Here is a 20837-nt window from a genome sequence, read left to right as displayed (position 1 = left end):
GTGGGCAGGGGGGCACATGTCCTGGGGGGTGGCCTCCCAAGTGGGTCTCATAGGAGGGGTAGCAGGGGGCTTTCTGCCTTCCTGTCTTTGATGGGTTACAATCAGCACTGAACACTTGCTGCGTCCCAGCCACTGGGCTGGGAAGGGAGGAGGCAGAAGCCAGACCCCTTAGTCTCAAGCCTCACGGGGGAGATCTGAATGGGCAGCTTTGTGCCACGGATGCCAATCAAAGTCCAGGAAGGCCTGCGGTCCCCGCTCTGAGGGTGAGGGGCCGTCAGAATGGCTGACCGGGCCCGATCAGCTCTGCCATGAGGAAGTGTCCCTAAGGGATGGAGCCAGCAGAGGAGCAAGGAGGCGGGGCAGGGGGAGGGCACGGCCCTGCAAAGGCCCAGAGACAGTACCGTGCTTGTCCAGGGGCCCGAGGCGTTACCTGGGCCCCCAAAGCCACCCTCTGTGGCCGAGCTGCCCCAGGACTCCACGGCGCTGTCCACGCTGGGCACGGTGGGCGAGGATCGGGCTGCCAGCCGACCACCTTTCAGCGCCTCTGGCGGGTCTTCATCCGCATCACTGGCTTCACTGAGGCTGCCCGACTTGCGGGGTGTGAGGGGGCCTGGGAGGAAGAGCGGGTGTCACCGCCACTGGCTTCTGACCTTGGAGACAGAGATGTCCGTCTGTTTCTCTGCTTCGGCCTGGTTTGGGGAATCACAGGCCCCTGGGTGACCAAGTGGACATGTGAGGTGGGAGGCAGGCTGGTGGGCACACCCATTTCACAGATGGGAACAGTGAGGCTTTAGGAAAGCTGCACCACACACCCAAGGTCACATGTTGGGCAACTGCGGAGCCCAGATTCAAAGGAGAGCCCCAAAGTCTGGACTCGTGTCCACTCCCTACCAAAGCACGGGGGATAAACACAGGGGAAACTGAGGGACGTATAAGTGACAGCCGCAAGGGAAAACAAGCAGGCTCCTTAAGAGGCAGGAGGCCGAGGCGGGAGGTGATGAAGAGCATGGCTCAGGCCCAGAGAGCTGCACAGTGGCTGTGTGACCTCGGGCGCATCACTCCGAGCCTCGGCGGCTCATTGTCCCCGGGACCCTCCCACCTCCACGGGGTGAGCAGCCATCTTATGAGGCTGGGACCTTGAAGCGGGCCACAGTGCCCCAGGGATCTCTCTCCCTAGGTGGGCTGGACGGCCCCCAGGGTGCGGGGTGAGGCTCACGGTCTAGCTGCTTCTTGATCTTCAGGGTGACGGTCTCGCCAGCCACCTGCAGAAGGTGGATGGCCTCGCTCAGTGGCCGGCCCTTGAGGCTAACGCTGTTGATGGCCAGGATACGGTCCCCGACGTGGATGGCGCCAGTCCTGGGGAGGGGGCACAGGGTAGAGGACGGGAGTTAGGGACTTGAAGTGGGGGGGCCTGCCCTCCGGGAACTCAGGAAACCCAAAGCACAAGCCTGGATGACCCCAGGTAAACCCACCTGTGGGGGATTAAAAAAAGAAAAGCCAGTGTGATTGTGTTAATAGAGGCGTCGAGTCTTTCATCTGGGAGGGGACTGTTCCTGCTCAACTCCAAAGTGAGGTTCTGGAACCAGTGTTCAGCATGAATTCTGAGGATGTTTGCAAGGCCACTTGTGAAGTGAAAGTGAAAAGTCACTCAGTCGTGTTCGACTCTTTGTGACCTGTGGACTGTAGCCCACCAAGCTCCTCCGTCCATGGGATTCTCCAGGCAAGAAACTAGCTACCAAATACTAATGTGGTCTTTTCAAGCTGAGCGCTGGAGAATTGATGCTTTTGAACTGTGGTGTTGGAGAAGACTCTTGAGAGTCCCCTGACTGCAAGGAGATTCAAGTTGTCCATCCTAAAGGAAATCAGTCCTGAATATTCATTGGAAGGACTGATGCTGAAGCTGAAACTCCAATACTTTGGTCACCTGATGCGAAGAGCTGACTCATCTGAAAAGACCCTGATGCTGGGAAAGACTGAGGGCAGGAGGAGAAGGGGACGACAGAGAGTGAGATGGTTGGATGGCATCCTGCGTCTCCTGGATTGCAGGCAGATTCTTTACCCACTGAGCTGCCTGGGAGGGATTTATCCAGCACTTACCTGAAATCGGGATGGCTGCCAGGGGCTAGCCCCCATCTAAGGAACTGAGGTTCAGAGAGGGATAGGACAGGTCCCAGACCATTGATACTGGAACAAAGCTAAGAGCCAGTTTTGACTGACCCCAAAGCTCAGCTCCTGCCCAATGGGGTCCCTGGCTCACCCGTGTGTGCCCACAGAGCCCTGGCTTACCTCTCAGCCAGGCCACGCTTGGTGAGGCCCGAGATGACGATGGGATCGAAAGGCTCCTCTGTGCCTGAGATGGTGATGCCCAGGGGGCCCCCATAGCGTTTCAGCTCCACCGTGTAGCTGATGGCACCTGTGGTCTCCTGTTCATCTGTGGAGGGTGGGTATGCATCAGAGGTTGGGGGCATGTATCGGGGGCTGGGGCATAGGAATGGGCACGCCGAGAACCCCACAAAGCTCTAATGCACCACACTCATCATACGCTTCCATTAATACACCCCTACTCCCTCAGTCAAAATAAAGTTACCCGTTCCCTAAACCACTAATACAGCCAATTCATCTGCCCTTAATACACACACTCCCTCGGTCACTAATACTCTCATCCCCTTACTCCCTTAACACACCTAGTCCTTCAGTCTTTCCTTGTGTTAACTCAGCCATTCTCTCAGCCATTAATTCAAGCATAATTTCAAACATTCCCTCAGCCATTAATTCAAGTCCCTCATAGCATTATTACACCTATTCTCTCAGCCCCAATACACAAATTCCCTCAGCTATTAATTCACCGATTTCCTCAGCCATTAATTAACCCATCTTGTAGCTACTGATCACCCATCCCCTCGGTCATTCATTCACCCATACCATTTACCATTAGTTCACCAGGAATTCATCCATTCACTCATTCCATTAATATACCCATAACCTCATGCCATGGTTCCACCCATCCCCTCAACCTTTAAATCCCCGACCCCCTCAGCCACTAATGGAGCCATCCCCTCAGGCATTAGTTTACCCATTTGGTCAGCCCCATCCTCCCATCTCCTAAGGCGTTAGCTCACCCATTCCCTGAGATTCGACTACACCCATTCACTCAGCCATCAGCGCACCCTCTGCCTCGGCCATTTGCTGCAGCCATTGTTTCATCCATTAACATACCCATTCTCTCATCCTCAAATACACCCATAGATCCTGCATTTAGTTCACGCATTCTCTCAGCTTTAACTGACAAATTTCCTCTGCTACTAATGCATCCGTTCTCTCCACCACTAAACTCAGCCTTTTCTTACACATGCGTTCACCCATTCTTCCAGCTGCTAACATACCAATTCCCGCAGCTACTCATTCATCCATTCCCCAGCCATTAATTCACTGATTCCCTTAGGAATTACTTCCCCGTATCCTCAAATATCCATTCACCTATCCACTGAGACATTAAATCACCCATTCCCGGAGCCCGTAATTCAGCCAATCCCTCAGCTACTGTTTCACTCAGTCGTGTCGACATTTGAGGCGCTGTGAAGTGTAGCCCGCCAGGCTCCTCTGTCCATGGGATTCTCCAGACAAGAATACTGGAGTGGGTTGCCATGCACTTCTCCAGGGGATCATCCCGACCCAGGGACTGAACCCAGGTCTCCCACGTTGCAGGCCAGTGCTTTCCCATCTGAGCCACCAGAGAAGCCCCTGTTTCAGCCCCTGTTTATCTGCTGTTAATCCAACTCTTCCCTCAGCCATTATCACCCATTGCCTCCATCACTAATACACCAATTCTTTCATGCCTAACATACCCATGCGCTCAGAGGTTAGTTCTCCCATATCCTCAGCCATTAATTTACTGATTCTCTTCGGAATTAGTTCAGCCTCTCCCTCAGTTCCCTAGTGGCTCAGAGGATAAAGCGTCTGACGGCAATGCAGGCAGATCTGGGTCCGATCCCTGGGTCAGGAAGATCCTCTGGAGCAGGAAATGGCACGCCACTCCAGAACCTTTGCCCGGAACATCCCATGGACGGAGGAGCCGGTAGGCTACAGTCCATGGGATCGCAAAGAGTTGGACACGACTGAGCGACTTCAGTTTCCCTTTTCCCTCCCTCAGCCATTAATTAATCCATTCCACACCCGTTAGTTCACCCACTCCCGCAGCCTTGAATACACCATTCCCTCAGTCATTAATATACAATTCCTACGGCCATTAATTCACCCATCATGCCTCCAGTAACTCACCCTTTTCCTTAGCTATTAAATCAGGCATTCCTTCAGCTGCTAACTCAGCCAGGAACTGAGCCATGAATTCACCCAGTCAGCCATTAGCTCGCTACACCTTCAAACATTAATACACCAGTTCCCCCGGCTTTAATACACTCATCCACTTAGCGACAAGTGTACCCAGTTGCTCAGCCATTAATTCACCTTTTCCCACAAAAATGACTGGACCTCTTCCTTCGGCCACAATACACTCATTCTGCTGCTGATGCTAAGTCACATCAGTCGTGTCCGACTCTGTGCGACCCCAGAGACGGCAGCCCACCAGGCTCCCCAGTCCCTGGGATTCTCCAGGCAAGAACACTGGAGTGGGTTGCCATTTCCTTCTCCAATGCATGAAAGTGAAAAGTGAAAGTGAAGTCGCTCAGTCGTGTCCGACTCTTAGCGACCCCATGGTCTGCAGGCCACCAGGCTCCTCCATCCCTGGGATTTTCCAGGCATCAGCACCTAATTCAGCCATTCCCTCAGCCTTCAATACACCATTTCCTCAGTCATTAACGGAGTCAAGTGCCTCCATTAATTCACCCATTCCCTCAGCTATTAAATCAGGAATTCCTCAGTTATTAACTCAGCTAATTTAATTCACTCATTGCCTCAGTCATTCATTTATACCCTCAGCCATGAATTTACCTGTATCAGTTCAGTTCAGTTACTCAGTCATGTCCAACTCTTTGCGACCCCATGAACTGCAGCACGCCAGGCCTCCCTGTCCATCACCAACTCTCGGAGTTCACCCAAACCCATGTCCATTGAGTTGGTGAGCCATCCAACCATCTTATCCTCTGTCATCCCCTTTTCCTCCTGCCCTCAATCTTTCCCAGCATCAGGGTCTTTGCAAATGAGTCAGCTCTTTGCATCAGGTGGCCAAAGTATTGGAGTTTCAGCTTCAGCATCAGTCTTTCCAATGAATATTCAGGACTGATTTCCTTTAGGATGGACTGGTTCAATCTCCTTGCAGTCCAAGGGACTCTCGAGTCTTCTCCAGCACCACAGTTCAAAAGCATCAATTCTTTGGCACTCAGCTTTCTTTATAGTCCAACTCTCACATCCATACATGACCATTGGAAAAACCATAGCCTTGACTAGACGGACCTTTGTTGACAAAGTAATGTCTCTGCTTTTCAATATGGTGTCTAGGTTGGTCATGACTTTCCTTTCCAGTAGTAAGCATCTTAATTTCATCGCTGCAATCACCATCTGCAGTGATTTTGGAGCCCCCCAAAATAAAGTCAGCCACTGTTTCCACTGTTTCCCCATCTATTTGCCATGGAGTGATGGGACCGGATGCCATGATCTTAGTTTTCTGAATGTTGAGCTTTAAGCCAACTTTTTCGCTCTCCTCTTTCATCAAGAGGCTTTTTAGTTCCTCTTCACTTTCTGCCATAAGGGTGGTGATATCTGCATATCTGAGATTATTGATATTTCTCCCGGCAATCTTGATTCCAGCTTGTGCTTCTTCCAGCCCAGCGTTTCTCATGATGTACTCTGCATAGAAGTTAAATAAGCAGGGTGACAATATACAGCCTTGATGTACTTCTTTTCCTATTTGGAACCAGTCTGTTGTTCCGTGTCCAGTTCTAACTATTGGTTCCTGACCTGCATATAGGTTTCTCAAGAGGCAGGTTAGGTGGTCTGGTATTCCCATCTCTTTCAGAATTTTCCATAGATTATTGTGATCCACACAGTCAAAGGGTTTGGTATATTAGTGATGGGGAAATGTGCGAATCCATGGCATGAGGGAATGGATATATTAATGGATGAAAGAATGGTTGTATTAATGGCTGAGGGGATGGTTGGAATAACAGCTGAAGGACTTGGTGAATTGATGTCATACGGCTGTGAGGAAAATAAAGGGTTAGACTTTATTTTGGGGGGCTCCAAAATCACTGCAGATGGTGATTGCAGCCATGAAATTAAAAGACGCTTACTGCTTGGAAGGAAAGTTATGGCCAACCTAGATAGCATATTCAAAAGCAGCGACATTACTTTATCAAGAAAGGTCTGTCTAGTCAAGGCTATGGTTTTTCCAGTGGGCATGTATGGATGTGAGAGTTGGACTGTGAAGAAGGCTGAGTGCTGGGAGCCAGCACGGGAGATCCCACCCATGACAAGGTCATGCGGAGAGGCCTGGTGGGCAAGGTGAGTCAGGTCTCGAGGGGTCCTCCGTCTGAGCATTTCCCCCGAAATCAAAACCTGTCTGTTTCCTGTCTGCTATACTATACTCTTCTGACATAACAGGGGGCTATCCCCGAAAGAGTTAATTCAGAGCTCCAGTTAACAGTCTCCTGCATATAAAAAGAATGTCTCTGCTCAACCCCTTTGATGGCTTTCTAACCGTTTACAGCCCCCAACCATGAGAGGCACGAAGCTCAAAACACCTTAAAGATATAGAGCCTTTCAGAGTTAAGAATTAGTTTGGTGAAGAGTTTGTTGAGTTAATGTTTGCCCCCAGGCCTCCATATCCTTTATCTTTTAGGCACCTGGGAGGATATTAATCAACGTAAACGGGATGCAGAAATAGGAACATAGTAGTTTTGATGTTAGCAACACTAGACTTTTGAGTTAATTAACTTTCTCTTTGTTATAAACCACTGCACTTCTTTCATTGTTATAAACTGTTGTGTCTTCGCTATGTAAGAATGTAACTTTACTTAGTGCTTTCTGAGCGTGGCACCAGACTTTGGGAAGAACAACATTATTAGGGCAAATAAGTCTTCTGGTTGACAAACTCTTATCACAAAAGGGCCGTAAAATGTTAATTGGCCTTCTGGCCAGAAGATGATGTAAATCACCTAAGACTTGTGTATACAACTAGGTATGCAGAGAGAAAAGCCTGGTCTTGATAAGAGTCAGGGCTGCTGATGCTACATAATTTTATATAATCCATTGATCTCTATGTACAAAAAAAAAGGTATAAAAAGCCTTTCCAACAATAGAGGATGGGCCAGTCACTGGAAAGACTGGTTTCCCCCGTGTCTTCTTTACTCTCTTTCCTGGCTGAATTCCCATCTGGGGCATGGAGGCTCGCCATGTCTACTTACTTGCCGCGGCTTCTAAAATCCACACAAGAGTAAGCCCAAGGTGGGGCACTCCCCACTATTCAAGAGGACGCCGGTGGCCTAACGTAGATGGTGCAATTTCCTTGTCTTGGAACTTTATTGGTTTTCCATGTAAACCAAGTTATTCAGCATCTTTTCTCCACTAAATTTTCCTACTACACTATTCTTTCCTAATCTCTCTTTTATATTTCCAAATAAATAAGTTTTTCCTTGCCACACCGTCCCCACTTCGAATTACCCTGGATCCACCAGGGCTGGACCCCAGCAGCTGAGCGCCGAAGAATTGATGCTTTTGAGCTGTGGTGTTGGAGAAGACTCTTGAGAGTCCCTTGAACTGCAAGGAGATCCAAGCAGTCCATTCTGAAGGAGATCAGCCCTGGGTGTTCATTGGAAGGAATGATGCTAAAGCTGAAACTCCAGTACTTTGGCCACCTCATGAGAAGAGCTGACTCATTGGAAAAGACTCTGGTGCTGGGAGGGACTGGGGGCAGGAGGAGAAGGGGACGACAGAGGATGAGATGGCTGGATGGCCTCACCGACTCGATGGATGTGAGTTTGGGTGACCTCCAGGAGTTGGTGATGGACGGGGAGGCCTGGCGTGCTGCAGTCCATGGGGCCGCAGAGAGTCAGACGCGCCTGAGCGACTGAGCTGCACTCATGATATCAGTTCTTCCGTTCTTCCAGCTGTTATCTCCACCGCTCCCTCAGCCGTTAATTCAAGCGGTCCCTCGGCATTTTCCCTGTCATTCCCACAGTCTTTGATCCACGAATTCCTTCAATCTAGAACGCCACACACCCGCATGCATTAACTCACCCACTCATCAGCCATTAATTCAGGCATTCTCTCAGCCCTAATTCACCCATTCCCTCAGCCATCAATCTGTTCCCACACCCATCAATAGAGCCATGTCCTCAGGCCATATAAAAAGATCTCACCCATTCCCTCCACTCTAAATCACACATCCCCAAAGCCATTGATCCCCCCATTCCTCCAGCCACTAATTCCACCCTTCCCTCAGCCATTCATTCACCCGTACTTTCAGCCAGTAATGCAACAATTCTGCCAGGCCTGATATGCCCAATCCCTCAGGAATTATTTCACCCACTTGCTCCACCATTATTTTCCTCATAACCTCATGTTCACCAGTTCCCTCAGGTATTATCTCAACCATTCTTTCAGCTATAAATTCAGCCATTCCCTCAGCCTATTTTTTGTTTGACAAGTAAGAAGTAGATGTATTTAGTTACACATTCCTTGGACCAGGTGTGGTCCATCTCGAAAAGTGCGAGTGACTTTGGCAGAAACACTCCATAGAGAGGGTGGGCCATCTCCGAAGGCAAGAGGCCTCCCTTAATCTTTGATACACGAATTCCCTCCGTCATTAGGACACACATCCCTACATCCATGAATTCAACCATCCCCTCAGCCGTATTTCAGGCATTCCTTCAGCCAACCAACCCCTCAGCCATTAATACCCATTTCCTCACGCTATCAATTCACACGTTCCCTCAGGCCTAATACAAACTTTCCATCAGCTATTAATTCAACCGCTCTCTCAACTATTAGTTCCCCATGATCTCAGCCACTAGCCCATTTACTTAAGTTGTTAAGTCACCCATTCTTTCTGCCGCTGAGCTCAGTCATAAGCCCCCAGTTCACCCAGCCCTGCCATCACTAAATCACCGTTTACCTTAGCGGTGATTCATTCATTCCATCAGGCACACTCACCTCTCTCCTGTGCAAGCTCTCCCCCATTAATTCAGCCAGTCCAAGACATTTTCACACATTCTCTTGGCCATTAAACTATTTCTTCAGCCAGTAAACCCTGTATTCTCTCAGCCATGAATTCCCCCATTCCATCAGCCATTAATTAAGTCAATCCCTTGGCCATTATCCCACCTGTTTCATCAGCCCTAACATGCCAGTTCTTTCATTTTAATAGAGATTCCTTAAGTGACTAGTTCCCCCATTCCCTCAGCCATTAACACAGCCAGTGCCTTCGTCATTAATTCAACCAATCCTGCAGCTATTAACTCAGCCAGTTCCTCAGTGATTATCTGAGCCATTTCCACAGCCTGTGATACACCAATTCCTCCATTAATACACACATCCCCACTCCCCCATTCATTAATTCACCCATTCCCTAGCCATTAATTCAGTCAATCCCTCAGCCATGAATTCACAAATTTCCTCAGCCACTAATACACCAAGTCCCTAATGCCTAACACCCGGACTTCCTAGTGATTAGTTCACCCACGTCCTCATGCCATGAATACGCTCATTCCCTGTGTCATTTATAAACCCATTCAGTCAACCGTTAGTCCACTGTTATCTCAATCTTCAGCCACAGATCGCCGAAGCTGTAGTGGGTCCACTCCTTCAGCCACGAAGTCACCCTCACTTCAGCCGCTACCTCTCCACCTCTTATTCAGCCAATCCACCAAGCACTGCCACGGGCCTGCCCTGGTGGCTCAGACGGTAAAGCGTCTGTCTACAATGCGGGAGACCCGGGTTCGATCCCTGGGTTGGGAAGATCCCCTGGAGAAGGAAATGGCCACCCACTCCAGTACTATTGCCTGGAAAATCCCATGGACAGAGGAGCCTGGTGGGCTACGGTCCATGGGGTCGCAAAGAGTCGGACACGACTGAGCGACTTCACTTCACTTCATCAATCATTAATTTACCCAAACCCTGAATCATTAACTCACCTATTCCTCCCAGCCATTAATTCGCCATTCCCTCAGCCATCAAGTCACCCCTCCCTCATGTCATTAATTCACCCATTCTCTCATGGTGCTAATTCGCCCATGCTGTCACGCCATTAACACAGCCATTCCCTAGCCCACCTCTCCACCCATTTCCTCTCCATTAATTCACCCCTCCTCTCAGGCCTCATTTCACTGTTCCTCCAGCCATCACTATGCTCGTCGCTTCATGCCTTTAATCCACCCGTTCTCCCAGCCATGAATTCAGCCACTCATTCTGCCATTATAGCAGCCGTCCACTCTGCCATGAATACACCCATTGTTCCCTGCTATTAATACACCTATTTCCTCAGCCATGAATTCAAACATTCCGCCAGTCATTAACCCACCCATTCCCTCAGCCATGAACACACCCATTTCCCCCATGGGAGGACTTCAGATCGCACCACGTGAGGCCATCTTCTGCTTCCAACAATGCTTCATTCCACCCAAACAGCCATTTCAGTAAGAGCAGAAACACTGAACCAGCATTTTTAGAATAAAGATTTCACATACCACGCAGAACCACAAGGATAATGATGGTGATGATGATATTGACTATAAGACGACACCAGATTTCCCGGTTTTCTTAAAAACTCTGAAATCTGCCCACAAGTGATCCTCCTGCCCAGGGTGGGAGTTGGTGGCAGCCCTTCTGAACAAGGTTCTCGCCAGTGGCCACAGTCCTCTCCTCCTCTGCCCACGCAGACTGAATAATTTTTCTCAGCTTCGGCCCAGTTCACTTACTCTGTCACCTGTCCAGCCTCAGGTGTGCCTGAGTTTGCAGTCTCAGCTTATTCACAGCCACCCACGCCATGGTACATCCCCTACCCCCACCCATTCATCATCACACCCAGTCATCTGCGCCCAGCAGCTGTGGGCAGGGCCTGTTGGGTCCAAGTCTGGCTCAAACTCTAGCAGACCTCACATGGGCCTTTGGAGAAGGCCAGACCTGGGGACAGGGACCCATCTGCCATCTTCCCCCCCGGCCACCCCACGTCTTCATCCAAGGGCTCTCCACCCGCAGCCCCTGGGTGGCACCCTTGGTTGGAGGGAGCACCAGACTGCCAGCTGGGCACCATCTGATTGGCATGGGCGGGTGGGGATTGGGGCCCTCACCCGAGTTGTCCTCATCCTTGCGGATCTTTAGCTTCACCAGGTCCTCACACTGGCGCAGGATTTGCACAGCGTCCTCCATGGGACAGTTGTCCAGGCGGATGTTGTCAATGGCCAGCAGCTTGTCCCCTGGCTCGAGGGTGCCGGTTCTGCAGGAGCAGGGAGGGGACATGAAGGAGTTGGGCACATGCAGGCGCTCAGCCCACCCCCATGGGCCAGCCCCCCGCCCTGCCAGGGGCCCCCCTACCTGTGTGCCACGCTGCCTTTCTTGATGTCAGAGATGACCAGGGGCTCCCCTCGCTTTCTGCTGGCCGCTGGAGGAAAGAAGCCAAAAGCCCATCCTTGGCCACCTCGGCCTCAGGGGCCCAGGGGTTGGGTGTGGACTCAGAGCCCCACGCCCCGCTTCCCATGGCTCCTGGGCTGTGTGGACTGTGAGCAAACCAGCTCCCCTCTCTGTGCCTCAGTTCCCCTCTGTAATATGGGGATGAGGCCACAGAGTTCACAGGGACATCCGAGATGAACTAGATGAAGCAGGACAACACCTCCCACACTCAGCTCATTCTCCAGCACATGGAGCTCCCTGAGAGGCTGTGTTTGGCTGGTGTCTGTGTCCCCAGCAACACAGACAGGCCCAGGTTCCAGAACCAAGTGACTCTTAACACCTGAGTTCTTCCTTGCCTGCTGCAGTTCCCTGGCTGCGAACACTGCAGCAGGATCCTGCTGGGGAATGGCCTTTAGCTGAGGGAGCAGCCTCACCCAAAACAATGTCTACACCCATCGACCGGGCCACTCGGCGGTGCCAAGGCTCAGCTCCCAGCCTCTATGCAGGACAACTCCCGCAGAAAGTGAAAGTATTAGTCGCTCAGTCGTGTCCGACTCTTTGTGACCCCACGGACTGTAGCCTACTAGGCTCTTCTGTCCATGGAATTCTCCAGGCAAGAGTACCAGACTGGGTAGCCATTCCCTTCTCCCGGGGATCTTCCTGATACTGGGATTGAACCCAAATCTCCTGAATTGGCAGGCAGATTCTTTACTGTCTGAGCCACCAGGGAAGCCTCAGCTCCCGCAGCCTCCCCAGCAAAGAAGACTGGGGGAGCCCTCTATTGACTACATCGCAGCCTAGCTCCTCCCAATGCCTGGTCCTACAGTCTCCTCTGCCCACAGGTGTTGATCCTAAGAGCCTGCCTCAATAAGGCCCCTATACGTCACTCCTTGTGGGAGAGGCTATTTCCCAGGGAACATGATTTAAGACAATGGATGGCTGAGTTTTCCTGCAGAAAGAATCCACTGGGGTTAATGGGTTTTCCCATGAGTGACCAGGTGTAAAGCGGTCCCTCTAGCCCAAACAGCATCTTTGCAAATGAGACAAAGGGGCCCTGTCTAACTACTCTGTTGAGAAAATGCCAGAAAAATCTAAGTCTAGCTTGAATGGGCGCCTTGCGTCATGTACAACCTGCACAGCTGCAGCTGGTGGCCCTGGGCTGGAAGCACCTTCTCCCCCTCGGCTGCTCCAGCTTCCACCACCACTGACTGTGGGGGCTGGGGCAGAAAGGACCTGCAGCACCAGCCCTTCTGGTCAGCTGCTTCTCCCGGGTGTGACGGGGAGACGGCAGGAGAGGAAGTGGGAAGGGGCTTCCCCAGGGGCTCAGTAAAGAATTGCAATGCAGGAGCCACAGGGGATGCAGGTTTGATCCCTGGGTCAGGAAGATCCCCTGGAGATGGGCACAGCATCCGCTCCAGCATTCTTGCCCGGAGAATCCCAAGGACAGAGGAGTCTGGTAGGTCTACAGGCCATAGCGTCTCAAAGAGTTGGACATGACTGAAGTGACTTTGCATGCATGCACGCACAAAGTCAGAGGACTTCGGCTTTTCCGGAGTGAGATGAGGGCTGGGGGAGGGTCTGTGACCGTTCTTCTGCTTGTGTATTCTACTTCTTTCCATTCTGCAGCCCCTCACTTTCGTCCCTTTGACAAACATGAATTAAGCACTGACTATGTTCCAGGCCTTTCCTGGGCCCTGGGAATAGAGAGGCAACAGAAAACCAAACCTGGGGCACGTGACTGGTGCCTCACAAAACCACTTAACCACCCCTGGAGACTACTAAATAGGCTAGGAGACTCTCATTGCGCAGAAAAGAAAACTTAGGCTTCCAGAAGCCTTGCCTGAGGACATGCACTGCACACAGAGGGAAGCCAGGTCAGCCAGCCCCCCCTCCCACCCAGAGCCTTCCCCTGACCGCCTCGTGCTGGGTGGACTCAGGGCAGGCTGGAGGGCGCACAGGACGGGGACTCACAGCTGATGGTGATGCCCAGCTCCACGCCGCGCCTCTTGGGCAGCTTCACGTGGAAGGTGCCGCTGCTTGGGATGACGGACTCTGGGTGCAAACAGACACAAACCCAGGAGACTCAAGTGAACAGCCTTGGGGAGTCCGCACCCCACATTCATTCTGGTCCAGTGGAGAGGGATGCCAAACACAACCCCATCCTGCTTCTTCTACCCACAGAAGAAACTGAAGTACAGTGCACAGATTTGTCCCAGAAAAGCACCCATCGGGTCAGAGCAGAGTCAGGACTGGTACCCCAACCTACAGCTGCCACTGGGGCCCCCTAGCCCGGCCCAAGCCATTTGGATCCAGCAAGGACTTAAGGGCACCTCTCACATGACAGACCTCAGGTGGTGCTTCCAGGAGCTTCATCTCATTGCATCTCAATAACACCCCTTGGGATAGAGGATTCTATCCACTTTACACTGTTTTTACACTGGGGAAAACTGAGGATGGAGGAGGACAGGCCCTGTCCAGGAGGACACGGTGTCCAAATCAGGAACCAGAATTCTAACCGAGTTGTTTGGGGATCTTTGCATAAACCCTCACCTCCCCCGCCCGCGGCTCCAGTTCTTGCAAAAACCCTCATTCACACTGGCGTGTGCAATCCTTTCACTCCCGCCCAATGCCTTTCTCCCAGCGTTCTGGGGACACGCTGCAAACGCGGGAAGAAGCGGGGCGGGAGGTGGGGGGCGCAGGGTGGAGAAAGGAGGGCGCAGGGGGTCAAGACCCACTCACCGGCCACGTCGAACTCCACCTCCAGCACGACCTTGTGGGCCAGCGCCGCGTCCCGCAACAGCTGGTTGGCCTCCTCCATCGTCCCGTCCTCGGTGGCGATGCCGTTGATAGCCAGGACGCGGTCCCCTACCTGCAGCAGTCCACACCTGAACCGGAGAGAGAAGCGGCCCCTTTCGAAGCCAGCAACTGGCGGCGCAGGAGCAGGGCCAGGCCCCGCCCATGTCCGGGGCGGTGCGGGGAGGGGGCGGGGAGGGGGCGGGGCTGGTATGCCCCGCCCCGCGCCGCACAAGCTGCAGCTCCTCGGGCCGTTTATCCGGGACCCCGGCTCTAAGGGATACCCTCGCTGGGCCTCAGTTTCTCTGCCCCGTGGGGATGATGCCATGCCTCAGGAGATGTTTATACAGGACTCGGACTTCAGACCACACTGGGGTTCGTGTCATGGGTCACTCCCAAGCTGTGTGACCCTGGGCAGGTGAATCAGCTTCTCTAAGCCTCAGACCCCTCGTCTACAAAACGAGGCCGGCGACGGGGTGGACCGTGATGGCTGGTGAGATACACCTGTGCAGCCAGCCTAAGCGTGTGACTGGACTTCCCCGGCTGTCCACCCCCGAATCGGACAGTGGCAGGACCACGGGGAGGGGGCAGTAGGCTCACCTCTCTGCCGGGCTGTCAGGCTCGATAAAACGCACGAGGGGTGGGGAGGACAAGGTCTCGGTGGCGAAGATGCCGCCCTGGAGCTGGAGGCCGAAGCCGCTGAGGGGGTCTCCGCAGAGCACAACCTCCGTGGTCTCCGTGTGCACAATCTGGCCGCCTGGCCCCACCGTGCTGGAGGCCAGCGACACTGCGGGGCAGGCGGGCACGGCACTCAGGGCACTGTCCCGGGGGTTACTTCCTGCCAGAGCCCACCCACCCTCGGCGGGACCGCCTGGAGTCAGAGAGGGCGCGTGAGTGGGAGGCCCGCCCCCCCTCGGGGCAGGGCCAAGTCGCGGCCCATTCTGAACTTCGGGGTCGTGGGTTCCACCTGGCAGAGCTGCGGCCAGGACCCAGGAAGACAGCTCCTGGAATGCCATGTTATAAAACAGGATCCGAGGGTCCGTGATATGACGTCCTGTGATGTTGTGTGATGTTATGCAGTTATCAGTCGCTAAGTCCTGTCCTACTCCTTGCAACTCCACCGGCTGTAGCCCGCCAGGCTCCTGTGTCCATGGGATTTCCCAGGCAACAATACTGGAACGGGGTGCCATGCCCTTCTCCAGGGGATCTTCCCGGCCCAAGGATCAAACCCGTGTCTCCTGTATTAGCAGATGGATTCTTTACCACTGAGCCACCACGGAAGCCCTGTGTGGTGTTATGCTTCAACTTATTTCATTATTGTACCATATATCAAATATCACATTATATTACTGTTAGATGCGATAGTATATATTATGCCATTTTGGGGCAACAGCTTTATTGAGATATAGTTCAGCTTCCATAGTATTCACCCACAGAATGTACAATTCAATGGGTTTTAGTAAATGTATTATTTAGTATAATCAAGTTGTACAACCATCCCCTCAATTAATTTTAGAAATTTTTCAATCCCTCAAAGAAACCCTGTTTCCATTAGTCACTCAAATCCTCCTGTCTCTCCCAGCCCTAAGCATACTTTCTATGTCTATAGATTTGCCTGTTCTGGACATTTCATAGCAATGGAATTATACTATAAATGGTCTTTTGTGTGTGGTTTCTTTTTAGCATGTTTTCAGGATTCATCCATGTAGCACAGATCAAAATGTCTTCCTTCTTGAGGCTAATATCCCACTGTATGATGATATCACATTTTAAAAAATTCATCCATTGATGGACATCTGGGTTATTCCCACCTTTTGGATATTATGAATTACACTGTATAAACATTCATAAATAGGTTTTGGAGTGAATATGACATGTTTTCATTTCTCCTGGGTATTTACTTAAGAGTGGAATTTCTGTGTCATATGATAACTCCATGTTTAACTATTTAATATATTATGTAACATTCTATTTTATATTCCACATATAAAATACATTTGTATTATTAATATGGATATTGGATATCATTTATTAAATAAAACTTATATGTCATTCTATTAGCTATACCATTGTGTCTTTATATATTATTTTCTTCAGTTCAGTTCAGTTCATTTCAGTCGCTCAGTCGTGTCCGACTCTGTGCAACCCCATGAATCGCAGCACACCAGGCTTCCCTATCCATTACCAACTCCTGGAGTTCACTCAAACTCACGTCCATTGAGTCGGTGATGCCATCCAGCCATCTCATCCTCCGTCGTCCCCTTCTCCTCCTGCCCCCAGTCCTTCCCAGCATCAGGGTCTTTCCCAGTGAGTCTTATGCTATTATATATCACACGTTATAATATGTGTAACAAACTTTATTGTTGGATATATTGAGTTATTATATTTCTATTCATCATTTTTTCACTATTATATCTCCAATGATAAAAATGGTATCTGGAATATTGGAAGTGTTCAAAAATTTCTATTTAACTAATTAATCGTTATCATCAAGGAAGGAGACAGGTAAGGGGGTCCCAACAGTCTCCAGGCTCCATAAGCTCCTGCTTGTGAAAAAATTCTGAATCTTTTCACCTACATACCGGCTACTTCAGTGGGTGACAATGGTGGTTGGTAAAGTTGGACCGCAAGGAGATCCAACCAGTCCATCCTAAAGGAGATCAGCCCCGGGATTTCTTTGGAAGGAATGATGCTAAAGCTGAAACTCCAGTACTTTGGCCACCTGATGCGAAGAGCTGACTCATTGGAAAAGACTCTGATGCTGGGAGGGATTGGGGGCAGGAGGAGAAGGGGACGACAGAGGATGAGATGGCTGGATGGCATCACCGACTCGATGCACGTGAGTCTGAGTGAACTCCAGGAGTTGGTGATGGACAGGGAGGCCTGGCATGCTGCAATTCATGGGGTCGCAAAGAGTCGGACATGACTGAGTGACTGAGCTGAACTGAACTGAACTGAAAGTTGAATTTTATTACCTGACTCTGAATTCTGTTTCTCTTTTCGCCTTGGCTGCCAGGAAGCTCATAACCATGTTTAGTGCCTTTCAGTGCCAAACTGACTTATATTTCTCTCTTCCCTCACTTGGTTCAATCCTAAATGGCCCAGTTTGACCCTCCATTCTTCCTAGAGGCCTCTGAAATTCACATGAAGGAGGCTGGGAACACTCTCTACGTCAACAAAGGAAAGATTCTTCCCAGGCCAGATTTCAAAATTCAGGGCCCTGGACTTCCCCTGGTGGTCCAATGGCTAAGACTCAGCACTCTCAGTGCAAGGGGCCTGGGTTTGATCCCTGGTCAGGGAACTGGATCCCGCATGGTGCAACTAAGACCTGGAGCAGCCAAGTAAATAAATATGAAAGAAAAAAATTCTGGGCAATCTTATGACTTTTTGCTACTTCCACATTATCGTTCATCACTATTCATTTTAAAAAACACTTAATGGACTTCCCTTGTGGTCCAGTGGTTACGACTCTGCCTTGTGATGCAAGGGACATGGGTTTAATCCTTGGTCAGGGAACCAAGACCCCACATGCTGCAGAGCAACTGGGTCTGCGCACCACAACTCCTAAGCCCACCCGCCACAACTAGAGAGAGGATCTGTGTGCCACAACAGAAGATCCCATGTGCTGAGACTAAGACCCAATGCAGCCAAATAAATAAAAACTAAATAATTTTTTTAAATTTTTAAATAAAAAATACTTAAATACCTTCATTTCAAAAGGAACTCTATATAGTGATCACAAATGAAGAGAAGTGTCAATAAGCACACGTTGAGTAGAAATATATACCTAATAAAACTAAAAATTACCATATTCTGGATGGCTAGTTTCAGGCTTCTTGTGTCACTGTCTTAGGGAAAATTAATAAATGTCAGAAAGGTGGTAAAGACAGTAACACCACCCCCTGGAATGGATCAGAGGGTTGAAGGAGAGAAAAATGAGAGGAAGTTACTCTGAGACCTTCGCAGAAATCTGAAAAAGGCAGCCTTTTTTCAGACACTTTGCCACCACCGGCTGGGAATTTTTCATAATAAAGGCTTCCCTTGTGGCTCAGCTGGTAAAGAAAGAATCCACCTGCAATGCAGGAGACCTGAGTTCGATCCCTGGGTTGGGAAGATCCCCTGGAGAAAGGAAAGGCTCCCCACTCCAGTAGTCTGGCCTGGAGAATTCCATGGACTGTATAGTCCATGGGGTGGCAAAGAGTCGACACGACTGAGCACCTGTTGGGAATCTTTCATAATAAAAATACAAGACAAAGGGCACAAATCCACTGTCACTCCTCAGGAGAGCCTTTGTGCAGTGCGCAACCCGCCCACCAGCAACCTGGTGCACCGCACACTCTATGTAATGCTGCCTCCCCTCCCCCGGCCCTGCCCCAAACACCCCACGCTTTGGCAAATCTCTCTCTCAGGCATCGTGGCAGCCCAGAGGGGAGAGGAGAGACCACGGCTTACGTGAGCTCTTGTGTTCCCTTCTCCGCGGCCGCCTCCGCCCCATTGTGGTCCGGGGGCTCATGGGCTGGGATCCACGAGGGAGGGTGCTGGGGTTGGTGCAGGAAAAGGCATGGTTCACGGTCGGCGAGGAGAAGGGAGACGAGGATAAGGCTGGGGAGATGAGAGCACAGACCCATGAGCCCAGCAGAGCCCTCCACCCCGCCCCAGGGAGACACAGGGGCGCCTCGCCCGCTCCCACCGCCACCACGCTCACGGTGTGATCTCAGGCCCCTCTCTCCCTCTCTGGGCCTCAAAGCTTACAGGCTTTTCACAGACCTGGTGAAACCCAGCTGCCACACAGGGGCCCCTCACTTCTCTGAGTCTCGGCTTCCTTCCCTATAAAACAGGCTCCAGCCCCTCCCCAGGGACAGAGGAGAGGGACCGCGGGGAGGGCACTTTACAGTGGCTCTGGTCCTGGCCGGCAGGGGCGGCCCAGGTGGGCGTCCTGCAGTGGCCGGGCCGGGGGCTGTGGCAGGAGGGCACGCAGGGGTCCCAGCGATGCGGCTGCTCGCTCCTCTGCACCTTCACTGCGGCGGAGGAAGAGGAGAGACAGGCGTTAGGGGCTGGGCGGGTCTGGACGCCACGCCCCAGGAGGATGAGCTCTGTCTGCCCAGCGAGGGGAGGAGAGCAGGAACAGAAGGTCTGGAGTTTCCGAGCCAGGTTGGGCATTCCAGACTTCGCCCACATGTCACAGACGCCCACTGTGTGCCGGGCCCTGTGCTCAGGGCTCAGCTACGCAGCAGCCTGAGAGGCAGGGATCCAAGAGGGAAAGCCGCACTAGCCCACAGCTGGGAGGGCTGGAGGAGCAGGATGTGAACCAGGCCAATCGGCCGGTCAGCTCCAAGGAGTGTGGCTGGCAGACGGTGACCAGCTGGAGCACCTCCGGGGACTGTGGTCATGCTGTAGCCTGGGCAGCCTTGGCCTGGAGCTGGGCAAGCAGGGCACCAGGGCCGGGCGTTTCTGCCCCACGCTGGGCTCTCGGGGGCCACGTGGGTCCCTGTTGGATTGGCCCAGGCTTGCAAGGACCTGCATCGCAGTCTGAGGCTGTCCCCCCTCAACCTTTCATGGGCCTCGACTTCAGTGAACTCTTGACTCCAGCTAAGCATCTGCTTCCCAGGGGAGCCCACGGACCCTGCCTTTCTCACCTCCCCGACCTGGTCCTCCTCCCCGCAGTCCAGACCCCATTCTGGCTCTTCCTTCCGCTGCAGGACTTTGCGGGGAGTTGGGGGGATGTCCAGCCTGGGGCAGCATGCTCTTGGATGGACGGACAAGGTCCCTGTGATCTCAGCCCATTGATTCTGCCTCCCTGGGCAGACTCTGGGGCCAGGAGCTGAGTCCAATCCTGGCTCCATCAGTGACCAGCTGTGGGACTGGGACAAGTCCCTGAGCCCCACCCTGTGCCTCGTTGTCATAACTGTAAAATGGGACAAGGCAGCTACCTCCTAGGGAAGCTGGGAGGACAGAAGGAGTTAACAACACATGGGCTTGGCAGACGTTTATTTAGGGAGAGCCAAGGGGACTCTCGGCAGCCAGGTGTCATCAGAAGGACCTGCACTGCTCGGACCCTCAGAGCCTCTGTACTGACCTTGTAGACGTGTCATGGGCATGTACCCAGATGACCCCTGGGAAGCCCCAGCAGCACAGCAGGGGTGAGAACAGCTGCTGGGACACCTGAGGGGCCCACAGGGGCGGCTCTAGGCCCTCCTGACTGCTTGGCTGCCTCCTCTGGACCTGCTGAGGGCCCTGAGGTGAGCCCACGGGTCCAAATTCTGAGTAGCACAGGGCACGGGGACTATCCCCTCCCTTGTTCCAGCCCTCATACTTCTATTAATGCGACCAGTGATAGAACTAGCTTTGGGGGTATCCACGCCAGCAAACTGTCAGATCAGCAAGTGTGAAAGTGTTCGTTGCTCAATCCTGTCAGACTCTTTGTGACCCCATGGACTGTGGCCCACCAAGGCTCCTCCATCCATGGGATTTTCCAGGCAAGAATA

General features: G+C 52.0%; 1 protein-coding gene across 3 annotated transcripts in view; it reads right to left on the bottom strand.

Annotated features, from left to right (window-relative positions):
* GRIP2 (glutamate receptor interacting protein 2) overlaps positions 1–20837 on the bottom strand; it is a 44603-nt gene that overhangs the window by 8089 nt on the left and 15677 nt on the right. For 2 of the 3 annotated variants that reach the window (XM_018038426.1, XM_018038428.1), the window contains exons 10-19: positions 19245–19370; positions 18805–18954; positions 14953–15139; positions 14299–14444; positions 13531–13611; positions 11485–11551; positions 11241–11386; positions 2287–2431; positions 1217–1356; positions 431–610 (exon numbers count right to left, since the gene is read on the bottom strand). In XM_018038426.1, coding sequence (XP_017893915.1) covers positions 431–610; positions 1217–1356; positions 2287–2431; positions 11241–11386; positions 11485–11551; positions 13531–13611; positions 14299–14444; positions 14953–15139; positions 18805–18954; positions 19245–19370 — 1368 coding nt within the window. The remainder of the gene's footprint in view (positions 1–430; positions 611–1216; positions 1357–2286; positions 2432–11240; positions 11387–11484; positions 11552–13530; positions 13612–14298; positions 14445–14952; positions 15140–18804; positions 18955–19244; positions 19371–20837) is intronic. The other variant, XM_018038427.1, reaches the window with a different exon arrangement.

The sequence above is a fragment of the Capra hircus genome, chromosome 22 (genome assembly GCF_001704415.2).
Source record: "Capra hircus breed San Clemente chromosome 22, ASM170441v1, whole genome shotgun sequence".
NCBI classification, from domain to species: Eukaryota; Metazoa; Chordata; class Mammalia; order Artiodactyla; family Bovidae; genus Capra; species Capra hircus.
Note: the sequence above shows the minus strand (reverse complement) of the source record. Positions and strands in the feature narration are given on the sequence as shown.